Source organism: Mya arenaria, chromosome 2 (genome assembly GCF_026914265.1).
Source record: "Mya arenaria isolate MELC-2E11 chromosome 2, ASM2691426v1".
Lineage (NCBI taxonomy): Eukaryota > Metazoa > Mollusca > Bivalvia > Myida > Myidae > Mya > Mya arenaria.
The window spans coordinates 46,548,262-46,566,307 of NC_069123.1; the positions used below are offsets into that span (position 1 = coordinate 46,548,262).

General features: G+C 34.8%; 1 protein-coding gene across 15 annotated transcripts in view; it reads left to right on the plus strand.

The window, feature by feature from the left end:
• The window catches only part of LOC128212115 (unconventional myosin-XV-like), a 75,726-nt gene that overhangs the window by 30,452 nt on the left and 27,228 nt on the right, over nt 1–18,046 (plus strand). For 13 of the 15 annotated variants that reach the window (XM_052917431.1, XM_052917407.1, XM_052917422.1 and 10 more), the window contains exons 9-22: nt 682–745; nt 1,035–1,148; nt 1,885–1,914; nt 3,742–3,903; nt 4,075–4,188; nt 4,447–4,505; nt 4,767–4,896; nt 5,735–5,962; nt 6,826–6,951; nt 7,275–7,352; nt 7,888–8,213; nt 10,090–10,213; nt 15,127–15,302; nt 17,309–17,393. In XM_052917431.1, coding sequence (XP_052773391.1) covers nt 682–745; nt 1,035–1,148; nt 1,885–1,914; nt 3,742–3,903; nt 4,075–4,188; nt 4,447–4,505; nt 4,767–4,896; nt 5,735–5,962; nt 6,826–6,951; nt 7,275–7,352; nt 7,888–8,213; nt 10,090–10,213; nt 15,127–15,302; nt 17,309–17,393 — 1,816 coding nt within the window. The remainder of the gene's footprint in view (nt 1–681; nt 746–1,034; nt 1,149–1,884; nt 1,915–3,741; nt 3,904–4,074; nt 4,189–4,446; nt 4,506–4,766; nt 4,897–5,734; nt 5,963–6,825; nt 6,952–7,274; nt 7,353–7,887; nt 8,214–10,089; nt 10,214–15,126; nt 15,303–17,308; nt 17,394–18,046) is intronic. The other 2 variants (XM_052917460.1, XM_052917511.1) reach the window with 1 other exon arrangement.

Sequence of the window (18,046 nt, forward strand, 5' to 3'; positions counted from 1 at the left end):
CCTTAAACTTGGTGTAGACTCGGCTTTCTCCATTTGCTTTATGGCAATGAATGATAATATATAAAAAAATAAGTGTTGTTCAAAACAAAACAATGTATTTGTTAATACATTTGTCACAGGTTGCATTTGTCACACAGATATACAGATAGAACAAATTACATGAAAGAATTTATGACCTTAAAGAGCATGATTGTGAATAGTATCAGGGTGCTTTTTTGTATGGAAGGGTGATTTGTAAGGTTATTGGTGGTTACCAGGCAAAGACTGATCTTTGCAAAGATCATTTATCTTTACAATCTTGGGGCATATCTTTGGTGGAGAAAATTTCTAATTTAATAAAACCTACATCCATTGAGATTTGCCCTTGAGCCAGTTTGACTGTGTGTCACGTGTGATTATTTTGATCTACCATGCAAAACATGCTCAACATGAACCCTAAATAGCAGAAACTACCATGAGAAGAACACAAAATAGCCTATTATATTGCTAAATTATAATACAAATACTAGGCTATCGCCTTACTTCGAATACAATGAATATTTTTAGTAAAGTAGTTGTAAAACTGTTGTAAAACTAATGACAATTACAGTGGAATGCTTTAAACATCTTGTTGATTTATATTTTAATACATTTGAATGAACTGGCAGGCAAGATTCTAACCCGCCCATGTCTGTTTTTCAGGGGTTCAATAGTAGGGGCTCGGACCTCAGAATATCTTCTCGAGAAGTCCAGGATCGTCACACAGGTAGGTATTGGGCTTCTGAAGTCCAGTATTTCATTCAAGAAGTATTTAATGTCCTAGCGATGCTTATTTTCTTTTTGTATTTGGAAAAATATTTAAACCAGCTGAAATATAACATAGGTCATGGCGCTAGTTGTTTATAAAGTTTTGATAAGACTTAAAAAATTAACAAATCCAGTTATTTATTCTTAATGTCATGATGAGATTTGTGTTTAATTAATTGGTTTCTAGCCCCATTATCGGCATTTTACAAAAATGCAACCTATAAAATCTGTGCTATCTGTCATGCTAGGCCCCGGAGGAGCGCAACTACCATGTCTTCTACGAGATGTTGGCGGGAATGTCAGGAGACCGCAGGAAACAGTTCGGGCTTACAAGCCCCGAGAAATACTTCTACCTCAATCAGGTAACGAATGAAAACTGCATTCTAACCAACAAGCATTGGGTAACTTCACAAGTGTTGCAGAGCTATAAACTTGAAATTCATATCATTAACCTCAACATTGACAAAACTCTTGTTAATTGTACGATTATACAGGTAGAGTTATGTTCTCTTTATGTAGTGTATGCAATTTTCTTTTACAAAATAAATTTCTGTTTAAAGATAACTATCTTTCAAGTATATTTAAGTATTGATGTAATAAATTGTTGCAATTATTTTCCTGGTGAATACACAACAATGCTTAATTATCAATGATTCATTTTAATGTTCAGATGTTTCATTGAACAGTAAAACGTTGCTATGTCATCCTCAAAATGGCTGAATATGGCACACATAAAATGTGCCCAGATCACATCGGTACATATCTGTTCTTTGCTCTTTTATTCTACAACAATTAGAGAAAAAGACACATTTTTTTACATGAGACTTAATGCATTAGTTCATTAATAACACACATTGTTAACTAATCTCAAACATGTATGTTGATGAAGATTTCCTGTTGTGTTCACAAGAATGAATATGTGACTCATCATAACCTGGAGAAACAAGAACAGTTGACAAACACGTAATAATGTTGTAAGAGTACCATGTTTTATGGTGCCATATGACCGACTACCAATTTATCATGTGACTGACTACCATGTTACCATGTGTCTGACTACCATGTTACCATGTGTCTGCCTACCATGTTGTCTTACAGAGCTGTTTTGACGCTGTTGGTAAAATACAGGTCAGTTTGTGAAGGGCGGCAACAATTTGCTTGTTTATTATTTCTTTGCGCCCTGGTTTTAAGTTTTTGCTTTGGTATTTTCTGAAGTGGCTGAGGGTGAATAACTTTTGTTCTAAAACACTTTCATTAAGATTGGGTTACATCCCTTAGTTTTCTTCTTCCCCAAAAACAATCCATTCCTTCAGCAACGCATTTTTGATAAGCACTGACTGTTCTCATTATGGATTTTTAAATATCTTGTAAATGTTGAATGTTAATTGATAATTGAACGAACCTAAAGGGAATGACAGCTTTTCAATTCATTTTAACATATAAAAATATGTTACATTCATAATGAAAAATGTTTGCTGACAGTCATATAATGAATTTCTGAACAGAAACAATTATCTTTTAATAAATATATGAGTTGAATATATTAATAGGACCATTAATTCTCATTGTGGGACTGGATTGATGCATGTTCTATTAAATAATGTTTCCAGAACAATATCATATATAAAATGCAGTGTGCATGGTGATTGTGATCCAATGGTTAATTAATAACTATTAAGAGATACTTTATAAACTTTTTAGGTTGTTGATTGTAAAGGTTACAAAAAAAGACTCTGCTTTAATGTTGAATTATGGTGTTGATTACAAATCTAATAATTTATAACTAACGATCCCATTTGATCCACTAAACCTGGTAAATCCTCCTCTTCATGTGACATCTGAGATAGACGTATATCAAAATATTATTAAGTCAACAAAAACTTGTGGCTAACGTGAGATGTCTTAGTCCTCCCTGAACCGGTGGCTTACAAGTGGTACCTAGGTCCACCTAAACATGTAGCTTACAAGGGAAATCTTAGTCGGTCTAAACCTGTGGCTTACAAGTAATATTTTGGTCCACCTAAACATGTGCCTTATGGGTGATATCTTAATCTACCCTTAACCTGTGGCTTTTGAGTGATATCTTAATCCAACTAAACCTGTGCCTTACGAGTGAAATCTTAATCTACCCGTAACCTGTGGCTTTCGATTGATACCTTTACACAACGAAATCAGCGGCTTACAATTCATATTTCTGTCAACCTTAACCTGTGGCTTATAAGTGATATCTTGGTCCAACTAAACCAGTGGCTTACGAGTGATATCTTAGTCCAACTAAACCACTGGCTTAAGAGTGATATCTCAGTCCACCTTAACCTGTGACTTATGAGTGATATCTTAGTCCAACTAAACCACTGGCTTACGAGTGATATCTCAGTCCACCTTAACCTGTGGCTTATGAGTGATATCTTAGTCCAACTAAACCACTGGCTTACGAGTGATATCTCAGTCCAACTTAACCTGTGGCTTACGAGTGATATCTTAGTCCACCCGAAGCCCATGAATTCAACTGATATTCAAGTGCACATAAACTGGTGGTTTACAATGCAGTATTGTCCACCACTCATAACTGTACACACATTTTTAGATTTAGACTATGTTTATTTTGCTGATTTCCTTTACATGTTGACTACTGTGTTTTGTTCCTTTGTTTTATGTTTAAACCTTTTACCAGAAGTAAAAGGTAGTAAAAAAGTGAAAAGCCATTTTTTTTTTTTTAAATTGAAGAATCAAAATCCTTGTATGATTGTTTGTTAAAACCTTGTAGCTTTAAAAGCTCAAAATTACGATGCTATTAACAGCGAGCTATCCCTGTTATTAATAATTGTAAGTTATTTATTTAATATATAAAACTATTTATGGGCACCTTTCAAAATAGTATCTCTTGAATTATTAAGCAGATTAAACATGATGGTTATAATGTTTTTTTTCTCATATTTGTTTCATTCTTTCCAGGGTGGAAGCTGCACCCTGTCTAGTCGAGATGACTCGGACAGTTACCGTATGCTGTGTGACGCGTTCCAAGTCCTCAACTTCAGCAGACAGGAGGAGGAAACAATACACAAAATCCTTGCCGCTGTCCTCCACTGTGGCAATATCTTCTTCAAAAGAATCATGGTACAGTGTTCGCAGCGCAGATTTGGAACTGACAAACATAAAAAGCAAAGCATATTATTGCTGAAAATGACAATTAATTTCTTTCACCTGTGGTATTAGATTTTTACAACATATATTTTTATGTGCTATATATGTTGCTAAGGGCTACAATACAATCCATGTGTATTTCAGGTTGACAACCATGACACAGTGGAGATGGGCAGTTCCGCTGAGGTGAAATGGATCTCACACCTCCTGGAGCTCTCTGATGACTGGCTGAAACAGGCTCTTACACAGAAAGTCACTGTATGTCACAGGCCTACCATTGTTGTTGTTCTCAAAATGTTATTAGCCTGTACATGAATATATCAAGTAATTTAATTTTATTAGGCTTTTCAAATATTAATCTTCCCCAGATAAAAAATATAGAAGAAAAGAAGTTTGTCAAACAATGTATTAGTTTGATGTGCGATGGAAGCATTGATTTTCAACACATGTTTTCGAGGTGCTTGATTGTTTCTATACTAAGAGGTAACAAAAATTTAAACATCCTTTTTTTTTTAGGAGACAAAAGGTGACAGGGTTCTCACTCCGTACAACATAGACCAAGCCCTGGATTCAAGGTTAGGCCAGAAACAAACATTTGTAGAAATATCGGTAATGTTCAAACAAATTTCAATTACCTGGTAGTTGTTTTTAGTTTGCAGTACGCTGAGAAGGACATCATTCCTGTTGATGTGGGTTTGTTAAATATTTATTTAAAGGTGATTCTTAAATTATGTGATTCTTGTTAACATGCAGCTATTACAACTGAAGTAATGTTAACATTTATGTCAGGTATTGTATAGGTAATTGTAAGATAATGTTAAACCTTACTATTTCAGGGATGCCATCTCCAAGGCACTGTACAGTCGTCTGTTCACGTGGCTGGTAGAGAGGATCAACATGATTGTGTGTCGAGCTGAGCGTGAAAAGTCATCCTCGCTTGCTGTCCTTGATATATTTGGATTTGAGGTTTGTCATGTATATATTTTTAAGTACTGAAAATACTGGCTGAATAGGTTTGTTTGCAAGGCCGGTGTTTTTCAATGACCTTACATATCAGGGCCTGTATTTTTAAACATCACTCAATCTAACACTGTATTATGTGAAATAAGACAACGACATTAAATCTAGAAAAGCGATGTTTACTTCCACAAAACTTTGCATAACAAAGTTGGGGATTTCACAACCAAAATGCGCAAAACCAAGGTACTTTGGTGCCATATGTTCAACTTTATCAAATATAAAAGTACTTTGTACTTTTAGCAACAAGAACACTTCAACCAAGCTACTTTGAACTTCTTAGGAACAAGAACATTTCATTTTTATCCATTTAGAAAATCACAAAAGTCGATCTACTTTTCACTGCGATGCAAAGTTTTGTGGAAGTGAATATCGCTTTTCTAGATTTAATGTGGTTTTCTTACTTCACATAATACAGTATTATCTGTAATTTCCAGAAAAGTTTGATATTATCTCTCAAATTCCATTTCTTTCTACAAGATGGGAAGCTTAGCTGCCTTCCCTCAAGCTGGAGATACCACTACAATTAAAAAGACATTTTTAAAACCAGAATGATGTTTGTGCACCTTTATTTTGAAAAGTCATATAAGTATATTTCAACATAATGTTATCTATGTCCTCTAAACTTATAATTTAATAACATGTATTGGATCATGCATTCTTCAAGAAAAGGGAAATATAAATACTGGTACAACTTGGGTTTTTATTGGTATTGCATAATAATGTGTTTTCTTTGAAAGCATACTGTGTCGAGGAACTCACCACTGTTCTCATCTGTTGTTGGCAGGATTTCCATGTGAACAGCTTTGAGCAGCTGTGTATCAACTACGCCAATGAGACCCTCCAATTCTTCTTCAACCAGCACGTGTTCCGACTCGAGCAGAAGGAATACGCGAAGGAGAAAATCGAGTGGTCAAATATTGATTTTCAAGACAACCAGCCAGTAATAGACCTGATTGCTAGCAAACCTGCTGGGATCTTACATATACTGGATGATGAGTGTAACTTTCCACAGGTAGGCACCTTAAAATAAAATTTGTTATTTTTTTAAGTTAACTACTTTAGGAGAAAAAAGTGCTCATATATCCATGATAGAGTCTCAGATAATGTCTGATAAAACCCTGAGGTCTACATAATGCTTTATTACACAGAAAGGTATTGGAATGTCCAATGGTCACACTAACTTGACCATTATGGCTCACTATATGCTTGTGCGGTAGATATGTGGGCAGAGCATAGCTTTTTGTAAACAGTACATGGAAGTTGCCTGATTGTTCCTAAAAAGGGGCCTCCATGCCTTTTCATAAAGAACTGGAGAAAAACTGAACATTTTCAAATGATATTTCACATGAAGAAAATCAAGCCCTTGTTTCTGTAATAAATGGAATGCAAGTATTAAATGTAAATTGTTTAGCGAAAAATTGATGAATTCATCTGTAAATTCTAATGGTCTTATTACCTGCCTTTTCTTTAAATCATTAAAATTTATCTTTGAATTGAAATATTTTTATTTATAGGTATGATTTTTGTTTAAATATTAATTTTAACATTTAACTTCTTTAATAGTTAAACTATGAAAATTACTGGCATAATAATATATGTTAAGTAATGGAGAATTTTGAAGATTGATGTCACTGATGTCTGTGATACATTTAGAATGTACATTTGTTTTTTTTTGCATGTTTGTAATTGAGATAAATGCAAAACAAATATCATCCTTGGGGTTAAAAATATCAAAAAGGTTAAGACAAGTAATTTGGATATATATATATGTTTCAATAAGTTAACATTACTTAAAGATACAGGGACCTCAAGATTTCTATATTTCTCTGTAGCGTTTGCTCTTGTTGAGATCAATCACCTATCATTTTGTTGCAGGCTACAGACAACTCATTCCTGGAGAAGTGCCATTTCCACCACAGTGACAATGGGCTGTACGGGAAGCCCCGAATGTCCCACCCTGAGTTCCATGTCAATCACTACGCCGGAAAAATCAAATATAGTGTAGGAAGATAGTATAGTTGTGGGAGACTGTTTAGCCGTAACTGTATTATGTCTAGTTTTGATGTTTAATTGTATTTGGGAATATTGCTCCATTACAGATCTCAAACAGAACTATATACCATCTTCTATGGGGTTCTTTCCCGTCTTTGATTTATTTACAACATGCTAAAAGAAACAATACAAATGTTAATCAGTAAATTTGTGCTTGCAAAAGCCATTGAGATGCATTTGAATAAATATCCAATAAACATACACTTCATATAAATGTTGATCAGAAATAAATGTTTGTACCTGTAACTAGTGTTACATTTATGTGTTGCCAGGTGCTTCACTTCCTGGAGAAGAACAAGGACACGCTGCGCAGTGATGTCGTTGAACTCCTTTGTGAGAGCAAGAATAAGGTAACAGTAGTTGTCTCCCTTTATATGGATCTTGTGGGTGACAGCAAAGACATTTTTTGGGGTGAAAATGCAGCTTACCCTTTGTTTTACCCTTTTTTATTTTTTTTACCTTGAAACAGTTTGACCAATGTTGACTGAAGACATGTCCATATAATGTATTTGATTTGAATAGTGCTGTTTTTTCTATTATTTAAGTTTTTGGGGTACTTACCGGGGTATTGATTCTTTAATATAATTCATCGCAGGTATAAAATACTTGCGTCCTTATTATATCATAGACATAGGTCGCAAATGTCATAACACATGAAATAAATGAAAGGAATGACTTATAACTTTTCTTGACATGAAATAAATATAGATATGATATACAACTTTCCTTCTTATGAAATAAATAAAGTAATTACTTTGCAACTTGCCTTGACATGAAATAAACACTGGATTGACTTACAACTTTCAATGATATAAAATAAACAAAGAAATGAATTACCTGCTGCTATAGGAATTACTTACAAATTTTCTCGATGTGGCTTTTCAGATGATCGCCCAAATGTTCAAGGAGATGAGGGACCGTTTCATCAACAAAACATTGAACAAAGCGACTGGCCGGTTTGTGACCATGAAGCCACGGACTCCAACAGTTGCGGCAAACTTTAGCGAATCCTTGTTGTCCCTTATAGACACAATGTCACGGTGTAACCCCTACTTCGTGCGGTGTATCAAGCCAAATAATGACAAAGCGCCGATGTCATTTGAAAGGTCTGTTGTGCTGGATCAATTAAGATATACAGGAATGTTGGAAACTATACGAATACGGAAAATGGGCTTCCCAGTTAGAGTCAAGTTCCATCATTTCATCGAAAGGTAAGATCAGAGATTTCTTTAACTTTTATAATATTGAATTATAAGATAAGCATACCTAGTAGATAGCGCTTAGTTTTAATTAATGTTTAAAGTAGAATGTATGCACTGAGTTAGGTAAGAATTTAAGCTTACAGTTTTATGGATAAGAAAGACTTGAACTGGTATTATGCAGTGATACGGAAGTTTGGAAGGGGAACAGCTAAATACATTTAAGTTTTCTAGATCTGTCAAACTGAAACCTATATGTTGCATATGTCATAACAATTTTTTTATATGGTATACCGGTAGTAGATATAGAAATATGCAACTGTTAGGCATACAGTAATAACCAATTTATGATTTTGTCTTTAAAGAAAAGTATCCATTCAAAACATATAATACAATGAAAGGCTGATGTTTATGAGTGAACGCCAAAAAAATAATTTCACTACTGGCTAGGCCACTCATTAAATTTGACTTTTGGTGCTCACTCAGTGATCTTTCACTGAAACAAACCATTATCTTTATAATAACTCGGTAACTTTATATCCATTAATGTTATGTCATGGACATACTTCTTGTTTATTTTATAAGAACCCCTTGTATTTTTCTTCAAAATTGATGAAGAAACTTGAAGAAAATCATCTTAAGTTAAGAAAAGCCAATGAAATATTTATAATAGTCTTAACCTTATGAGACCATATATACGTATGCATTGATGCTAGACAGATTCTGTTTTTCTGGAGGAGAAACAATAGTTTATAAACTATGTACAGCTGGCCTAATGTATATGGATGATAGTATAATTTTTATACTTACGGTTGGCTTGCAGTGTGTAATGTTATTTGAACAAACAAACTATGCATTGTTTTTATAGACAATACGAATTTGTTACCTGCTGACAACAGTTTATGGCCATCAAGTTTGAAGTTAAACTATGTTAACATTCCTATTCTAAACTTTTTTAAACATGACAGCTTAATTGCTCAGCTTGATGAATCTGCCTCAAATGTGATGAATTGAATTCTTGCTTTCCTTTACGATCCTTTTGTGAAAGTTCATTGAATGCATGAATTAGTGCTGAAAATCCTGTATTATATCATTGTAAAAATATTGAGTTCATTGATTTAATTACACAGCATCTCAACTGTAAGTTCCACAGAGAAAGGTATAATCAAAATATATAAATTTTGAATATAAATATGATGGATTGAATTGCTAAAAAAAGCAAAAAATGATGTAGTTTGAAAGTTCGATTTCATGAAATAAATCCTGAAATAAAATATCTGCAGAAGTAAGTTGTTTTAACAAAGTTTCAAAGTTTTTTTTGGCAAATCAGCATATTGCCTTTGGCCATAAACATTGTAAACATATCAACATAATGGCTTAGACATGAGTTCATATATGAATATCTTACATACATGAACATACTATCTAGTAAACACAGCTGAAATGGATAGTATGAAGGAATAATCTTACAATTTTCATTTATCAAGTGTGGCTGTTCTAGAATGTCTGTCTTATGGAAGAAAAATGTGCCAGTATTGTCCTGACCTTGATGCCATTGTAGGACTGTCTTTGACATCATCATGCAGTGTTTGCTATAATGTAGAAATCAGTAAGATTTGTATATGAAGTTCAATGGTACACATGTAAACAATGACAAATCAAATATATGTGAAAAAAGGTCTTCTTGAGTTGTGTGCTTTGAATAACTGAGAGAACAGACAAGCTTTTGACCCACTTTTGATGCATTTGTTTTGTATTAGAACTATTAATTTGCTTACTTTTGGGATCATATCAATAATTAATCAAAGTGATGAATTTGATATTGGGTTAAGAAAAAAGTCATGTTACAGTCTTTAATCATTTTAACTCCACCTCTTGTCTCCTGCAGGTATCGTTGTGTGCTACGTGGTGAGCGGATCCATGTGAACCACCTGCCGACGGACGTGTGCCTAATGATCCTCAAAACCCAGCCCTCCCACCTTGTACACCTATACAGGATCGGCGCTACCAAGGTAAAATTATCTCTATGCCGGACTTGCCTGTCAGTATTATGTTGAATATTTTGTAAAATCATTAAATCAACCTTGAATGGGCAAGTAATTATATTAACAATTATTTAAATAGCATCCCATTTACTTATCTTTTTATTTATCAAGTTATATTCATGCTTCTTTTGAGAATCATAGAAATACTTCAGAAACTGAACATTCAGAATTTCAGTGTCTTTGCCTAATTTACACATTGTGCTGACAAGAAGGATGCAAAAACTTTATACAAGCAATTTATAATGGACATCAAAAGGATAGAGTTGTTAATTTATATTGATGCATTCAAGAAACCAGTTTTGAACAATGTTTTTGATGATGAAGGATATATTCTAGATACTCTTTATTCTGGGACCGCTCACACATTTTCACATAGCAATTTAATTAAAGAATGGGAAGCACACAGCAATTACATGTTTTTCCCTGGTTTCTTCTTACATTGACCATTCCACTGAAGCTGCAATCCAACATTTGCTATTAAATATATTTCGACGAATATGTGGTGTTAGTGGCAATTTGTCCGTTCCGTATCTCTCATATAGTGATTGTTTGGCTTCGTGTGACTTTTAACAGGGTGGTCGTATATTGTTTGGCTACTGGGCTTGTTCAGGTAGTTTTCGTTGTATTAATAATAATCTATTTCCCCATCCACTTCCTACTAATGCTAATGCTTTAATCTGTGGAACGGTCAAATTCAACATTCATGACAAAGCACCTGAAAAGCCTGGTGGTGCGCCCGGTGGTGCACCTGATGCAGAAAGTGAATGTATGAGGGCGTGAATGGGACATGGATACTTCAGGATGAAATCAAGGCCTGAGAGATAGACTGAGATGAAGAACAGTACAAATGTCTCTTGTTCTCGGTCATCTTAGTTCAGCTTATACTTAAGTTTATTGATTTCGGATATTTTGAACAATTTTTTTTACTTCTATAGACAATGTCCCAGGTGTGTTAAAAGATAAATAAATGTGAAGTCCCATTTACTGGCAAAAGTCATTTATTTATATAAATAATATAAGAGAATGTATCTTTTTTGTATGACCATGCTATAATCAAAGTGGCAGTGATATATATGCAAGAATGTCAATGTCCTGTAATCATTTATTTCTTGCGAATGTACCAGTATGACATCCCTTCACAACCAATTGGCATTCAGCAGACATGTTTTTCACCATGTTTCTTTGTCTGGGGGCATATACAGAATACATAACATAACATAAAACAATGAACAGAGCACATTTAACTTTAGTGGAAAAGAAATAGAATCCGGTACATTACTGTTTTAATACAGTTAAAGTGTATTTATATTTCCTGGAGGTGATTTTCCTGCATAATATGATCACTATGATCTACAAATATATATATATAGTAACTTGAACTTCACAGTGATGATTTGCAATGAGTTCTCATAACAACAGACTAGATAAGGTTGGAATATATGTGGAAACCAGTGGCATTTGAAACTACAAACAATTGAGTATTTGAGTAGAATAAAGTGTATTTAAATATGTCACTCAGTAGAGGAAGTATTCGGATTTATAAAATTGTGAGTACAAGACAAATTGTGATTACTGTAGTTAATCAGAATTCATTCTGCATTCATGTCTTAATTGTTTCCAGTATGGGTGATAAAACATTTATACATTTATTTACTCCAAATTCTATATATAAACTGTAAAAGTCACTAAGTCTGCTTTCTGTAAGTGGTAAAACGGTTACTGAATTATTCAATTCCTGTTAAGAACTTGTTTTTAAGCACGTAAAATATTTAATTTATCAAGACATGGACAATTTTATGACATACATTTGCATGAGGCTTTTACTAATTAATCATAACATTTTGTATGCATAATTACAATTATCTTAAATTGTAATTCACGTAACATTTTAAACAATAAAGAATTGTTTTCATTTTTTATAGACAAAACTAAATTAAAATTCATAAAAGGAGCGCAAAAAAAATCATTTGTCATATGTTTTTGCATGATATGAGCATGCTGTGCTGGCATAATTCGCCCAGGCTCTATGCTGATCGATTGTTATATATTAGCCAGATTTTCATGAAAGTGTCTATTAATTTACATAGAACAGTTTAAACAGCTAATTATAATGTTCTACATGGCTAGCTGTGTGAAACAAAATAGCGGTTTTTTGAATGATTGATTATTCTACTCACATTTTTAATGATGTCACTGCTGCAAAAGAAATCGTATGTTAGGGAAGACAACATGGTGAAACAAAAGTGGACAAATTAGGTTAAAAATGTTTTAATTAAAACTAACATGACACATTTAGGAATACGTTTTTGTTTGGAGTTTGTAAAGCAGATAACAGAATAATGTCCCACTATCCAGTGTATGGAAATGTTTCACGCTGGGGGTTTACTGGAGGAGGCAGTACTGGGACGCCAGACGCAGGCCTGTATGCCAACTACAGGTACCACCCAGATCACTTTGCATCCAGACGCAGGCCATCCCCACACCGCATGGTGCCCATGGAGGGGATGGTGGTACCCCCAAAAGGCCACATATTCACCAACCCCTATGCTTATAGCTCCATTCCAATGGTAGTGCCCCAGCAGGAGCCGACACACACGTGGCTGCAGAAAGACACATCCACCAACAGTGCACCACTGCTAAAGAGATTTGGAAGGAGGGAGGTCAGTCCAGTGAGGTATTCCAAGTATGAAAGTTTGGACCATAGCACACACCACAGGCATGAATACTTGGCTGGCCACAACTTTCAGCCGGGCCCAACTTTCCAAGACTGGAGGCTTGGTGGACATTACCACGAGTATGATTACCCTGATAATCCATACGAACATAAGCACCATCATCACCATCACCATCGTCATAGTGACAAGCATTATCATAAGCATGAGCACATGAACTTAAAACAGGAAAAATCAAAATGTGAAAAGTTATCAAAAAGTAAGGGTGAAAAAGCAAAGAATAGTAAATTAAAAGTAAATTCTGATAAAAACAAGAAAGGAATGGTTACAGGTGTAGACATTAGGAAAGGTGAAGATGGTAAAGGTAAACAGAATGGTACATTCACAAAGGTACTGCTCTCACATCATTGGAATGAAGATGAACAGGAGAATAATGAAGAATTAGACACACATATCAAAGGGAATGTCTCTGATGAACACTTGATGCAGAAAAAGAATCACAAGACTGAAGAAGAAGCTATTGAAGCACTGGAGAGTTCACTCGCATCAAGAGGAAAAGCTAGGGCCAGTTTGGATATTTTTAAACAAATTCTTTTACAAAAGCTTGAGAAGGAAGAAGAAAGACAGCATAATGATGCTGATAAGCATAATGATGTTGATATTACTTTACACTCAGTTTCAGGTAAAGTTGATAAAAATGATGACCATGGAAGTGATGGTAATGCTGATTCTGAAGAATGGAGGAATCCTAACAATGAGAACAGTTCAGATATTAAAAACCAACAGAGTGGTACTTGCAGATCGTATGAGAATGAATTGACCAAGAAGCTGCAAAAAGAATCGTATGAAAATGAAATAATTCTTAGAAGGATGCCATCTGGGCCGTTTGAACCAAACTTGAAAAATTCACACGATGATGTGACAGAAAGTAAACGATATTCATATGAAAATGAAGTTTCACCAAAGTTAATACCAGAATCATATGAAAATGAAGAAATTATAAGGAGAATGCCTTTGCGTCAAACTGAAGTTGGGACTTCATCTTCCTATGAAAATGAAATTGACAAGCTCATACATTCCAATTCCTATGAAAATGAAGAAGTTTTAAGAAAAATGCCTGATGGTCCACTTGATGAAGATCTTATGAGAGGAAATCTCTCCAATACAAATGATGATGAAAATATGAGCGACCATGGTTTTAGAGCATTGCACAAGGATAATGGGTCATTGCATTCAAGTATCAAAGAGCTGCTGAAGGAGTTTGATTTTGATGAACCTGATAGGCTAGATGACATCAGTGACCAATTAAGTTTAGGCAAGAAACATGTACATGCACAAGAGAATGTTTACAGCTTGCTTGAAGATAAGAATCATGATCAGAAAGGTGGAAATAAGGCTGGAACTAAAGGGGAGATATATTTACATCCTGTATGTAGCCATGAAAAGAGCAATGACCAGCTTGTAAAAGAATCACAGATTCCAGAAAAGCCTGTGGTCCCACCAAGAAGGAAGGATTTAAATAGATGCAGGTCTTTGTCAAGTTTAAACACACCAATTTATGAAAACTCACCTAGCATGACATCATCTCCAGTATTTGCTCCTAAGAGTGACAAGATTTCATACAGAGAGGTTCCGGATGAGCTGTTCTATGCAGTCACCCCTGCCTTGGGCAGTCCAGAGCATGGTTTCCAGCTGGCCCAGCCTGATTCAGCTCTACAGCCACCTACACCACATCATTTCCTGTCGCAAGACACATCTAACCTTGCAAGAAAATATGTTAATGAGCAAGAACATGGTGACAAAGTATTTATTGCATCAGATGTATCAGCTACTCACAGTATACCAACCAATACATACAACTTGCCATCTGACTATAGTAACAGAGACCGTTCTAATGGCATTTTCTCCTTCACTGACACTGAACCTTTCTCTTCTGGCTTCTGCTCAAACAATGGTTACCCTTCTTCAAATCAAAACAATAATCTTTCTGACATTGGTGATAATACTAACATGTTTCCTGCTCCTGGCAATGAGGCTAGCAGTAATTTGTTGTCTGCTCCTGGCAATGAGGCTAGCATTAATGTGTTGTGTACTCCTGGCAATGAGGCTAGCATTAATGTGTTGTCTGCTGCTGGCAATGAGTTTAGGAGTGATATGTTGTCTGTGACTGGTATTGATGCTAGCGGTAAAGTGTTGTTTGCTCCGCAGGTGTTTATGAAGGAGGAGTTTGAGCACCACCTGGACATGGAGGCGCGCAAACTGCACACAGAAGCAGCACTTAACATACAGAAATGTGTGCGTATGTACTTGGCGCGGCGGAGGTTCCTCGCCACCCACCGGAGGACTCTTCGGCTGCAGGCAGCAATACGTATGCACCTCACAAGGTAGGAGCTAACTACTCTTTCTGAACAATGACATTTATACTTGCTCAAATGGATTAAAGTGTTATGATAATTTGACATTTGTAAGGCTATAGTCAGTTCACTTGTTTGACACTTTTTCTCAGTCCATTTTCCAAATTTAAATTTACACACAGACAATGTACAACATTATGTTATTCATAAAACACTGCCTCTTAGTCCGTATTAAACTTTCGTTTATGGGCTGTAAGATTTAGTGATTGTCATTTTGTCTAATTGCCCAAGGCATAGAAGATGTTAATGCAGACAAAACATAAATGTTTATTAACAATTAAAATGTACAAAAAACTGCACACTTTCATCAGAGCCAACAGCTGCTCAGGTAGGTGGTTTAAAGAATATCATAATGTACAAATGATTGTAAAGTCTGTGAATAGTACAGTTTGAAAAGAACAACAATAAGCAATCATCTCCTTTTCAAAGAAAGTCCAGATGTTGCACAAGTCTTATAGAAATTATTAATACTAAGAAGTAAATAAATGCTCAGAATTATGCTCAGCTCTGAGAAAGTCACTTGCAAGACCTCCTGTTTATTTTAGTTTGTCATTTACTAAACAGATGAATTTGGGATTTTGTGTTGATTTCATAAATTGAAGTATTTGAAAAAAGGATTTAACTTTTCAAACTAGTGGAAAGAAGAGCGTGTTTCCCTTGTAGAAATCAAACAGTGAGACAAGGGAGTTTGTCAAAACTGGGCTGTTGATAAAAATATGGAAAACAATTTTGTTTTGTAGAATTGCCATGTATACTTTTTTAAGGTGTGTCAAGGTTTAGAAATTACCTTTGTTGGGAGAAAACTTAAAAAAAAAAATGAGCACTAGGTGTAAATTCCAACTATCCCCCCACACGTGTGCCAGCCTGGTCACTAGTTGGTATGTGAGGTGTTGTAGACAGCCGTAATTGATCCATCTGTTACAATAGCGGTGCGCTGTCATGCCCACACTGGGCGGATCTTACATCTCAAATGACTCCTGTCACTTTAAACCTTGCATGAGTTATGGCCCACATTGTGCTCCTATTCCTGGCAAGGTGGTTGGACTCCACTAGGTTAAGATAAAGACATTAATATAAAGGTTGCAATGTTGAATGTTTTGATCAGATATGGTTGAACTATTGTGTTCAGAAATAATTCAAGGTTAATTTGAGTTTGCTGAAGATGCTATTGAACTTGTAAGCTGTTTAAAAAAGATGGAAACACCGCAAAACATTACAATTGACCATTACAAGGAATGATAAAATTGATATTTATTGGACATTCTTTGCCTGTCAAGCCAGATATCCTGTACTATCAGAAGCCCTCTTTGGCAGAACTAAACAATGATGTATTATCAATTATAACCTGGTGAAACCAGCTCTCCACATGTCCTTACAGTGATTATTGAGTGTCACATACATTGTCAGTCAGCAGCTGTCACTGAACTAAGTAAACAAAACAAACTTTTATCAAAATGAGCAACATTCACTTTTCGTTCATTTTTAAACGTCAGTAATGCAAGGAATGCCGTGTAATGTATTTTAGAAATGAGGTTGTTTTGTTTATATATTGTTATATCTACCAAATCAAAGCCAGTGGCAATGTAGTTGAGTGGAGATGTAACCACCCATAATTAATCATGTGCTTTCTTGTGAAGATCGGGAGACACTGTGTTGACAGTTAAAAGGTGTTAGGTACAAGGGCCGCTGACATGTGTGTATTCATTGTCGGAGGGCCAGCAAAGTGGGCTTGTGTATTACCCAGTACTGTCCTGTCCACAACCAGGGATTGACTCCTGTGTCTTTTAGGTTTTGGCTAAAACTATTTTTTGACACCATTTGAAAATATTCAAATTATAAAAAAAACAGCAACTTTATTCTGATACCACTTGGAAAGCTGCTTGATATTACTACTAATGTGAAGGATAACTGTGAATTCTGTCGGAATAAGAAAAGGTTTCTGTTGGATATATACAGTCAACTTGGTTGTTTTTCAGGAAGCGTTACCGAACTGTGCACCATGGAATTATTAAAGCTCAGGCCCAGTTTCGTATGCACAGACAACGCAAGACATATCTAAAGGTAAGATAAACATGAAAACGCATTATTCTTAAACTTATACCAACCTTTTTGTGCGCTTACATGTGGCATGATATTTTATGAGGGATGTAATATTACAAGGACCTAATAGTTTGTAAACTTATTTCACTGATAAGGTGACAATAAGACTTATTTTAAGTCATTTTAAATTTGGGACGTTGATAGAGAATTCTTATTAAAGGTTTTGCCATTATTCTATAATAATTTTCCAAACATTAAATAAAACTATGATACTTCAGTTATAATTAAACCAGATTGTTTTTAAATTCTAAATAAAAATCAATACATCAGTACATTTCGGAAATCTTTTTCAAAAATTAAAGCTTTTTTCCTAGGGATATATGTATATTTAATTATTTGAAAAGTAAATCTTCTTTCATGTTGAAATTTCGATCAGTTTGCCCATTATTATTTTTTTGCAAGATGGATGGATCCTTCTGATAGATGTGTACAAGGTATCTAAATGTTTACACAACAGTAATTGCAAAAATAATACTTTGCTCTAAGAATTAAAGGGTTGTGACAGTGTTTGACGAACTGTGAATTTTCATAATTTTGTTACTGATTATTTGTAAGCTCTTGCATAGAAATAGTTTGTTGCTGTCTTGTAAAACAATATTTGGTAATTGTGTTCG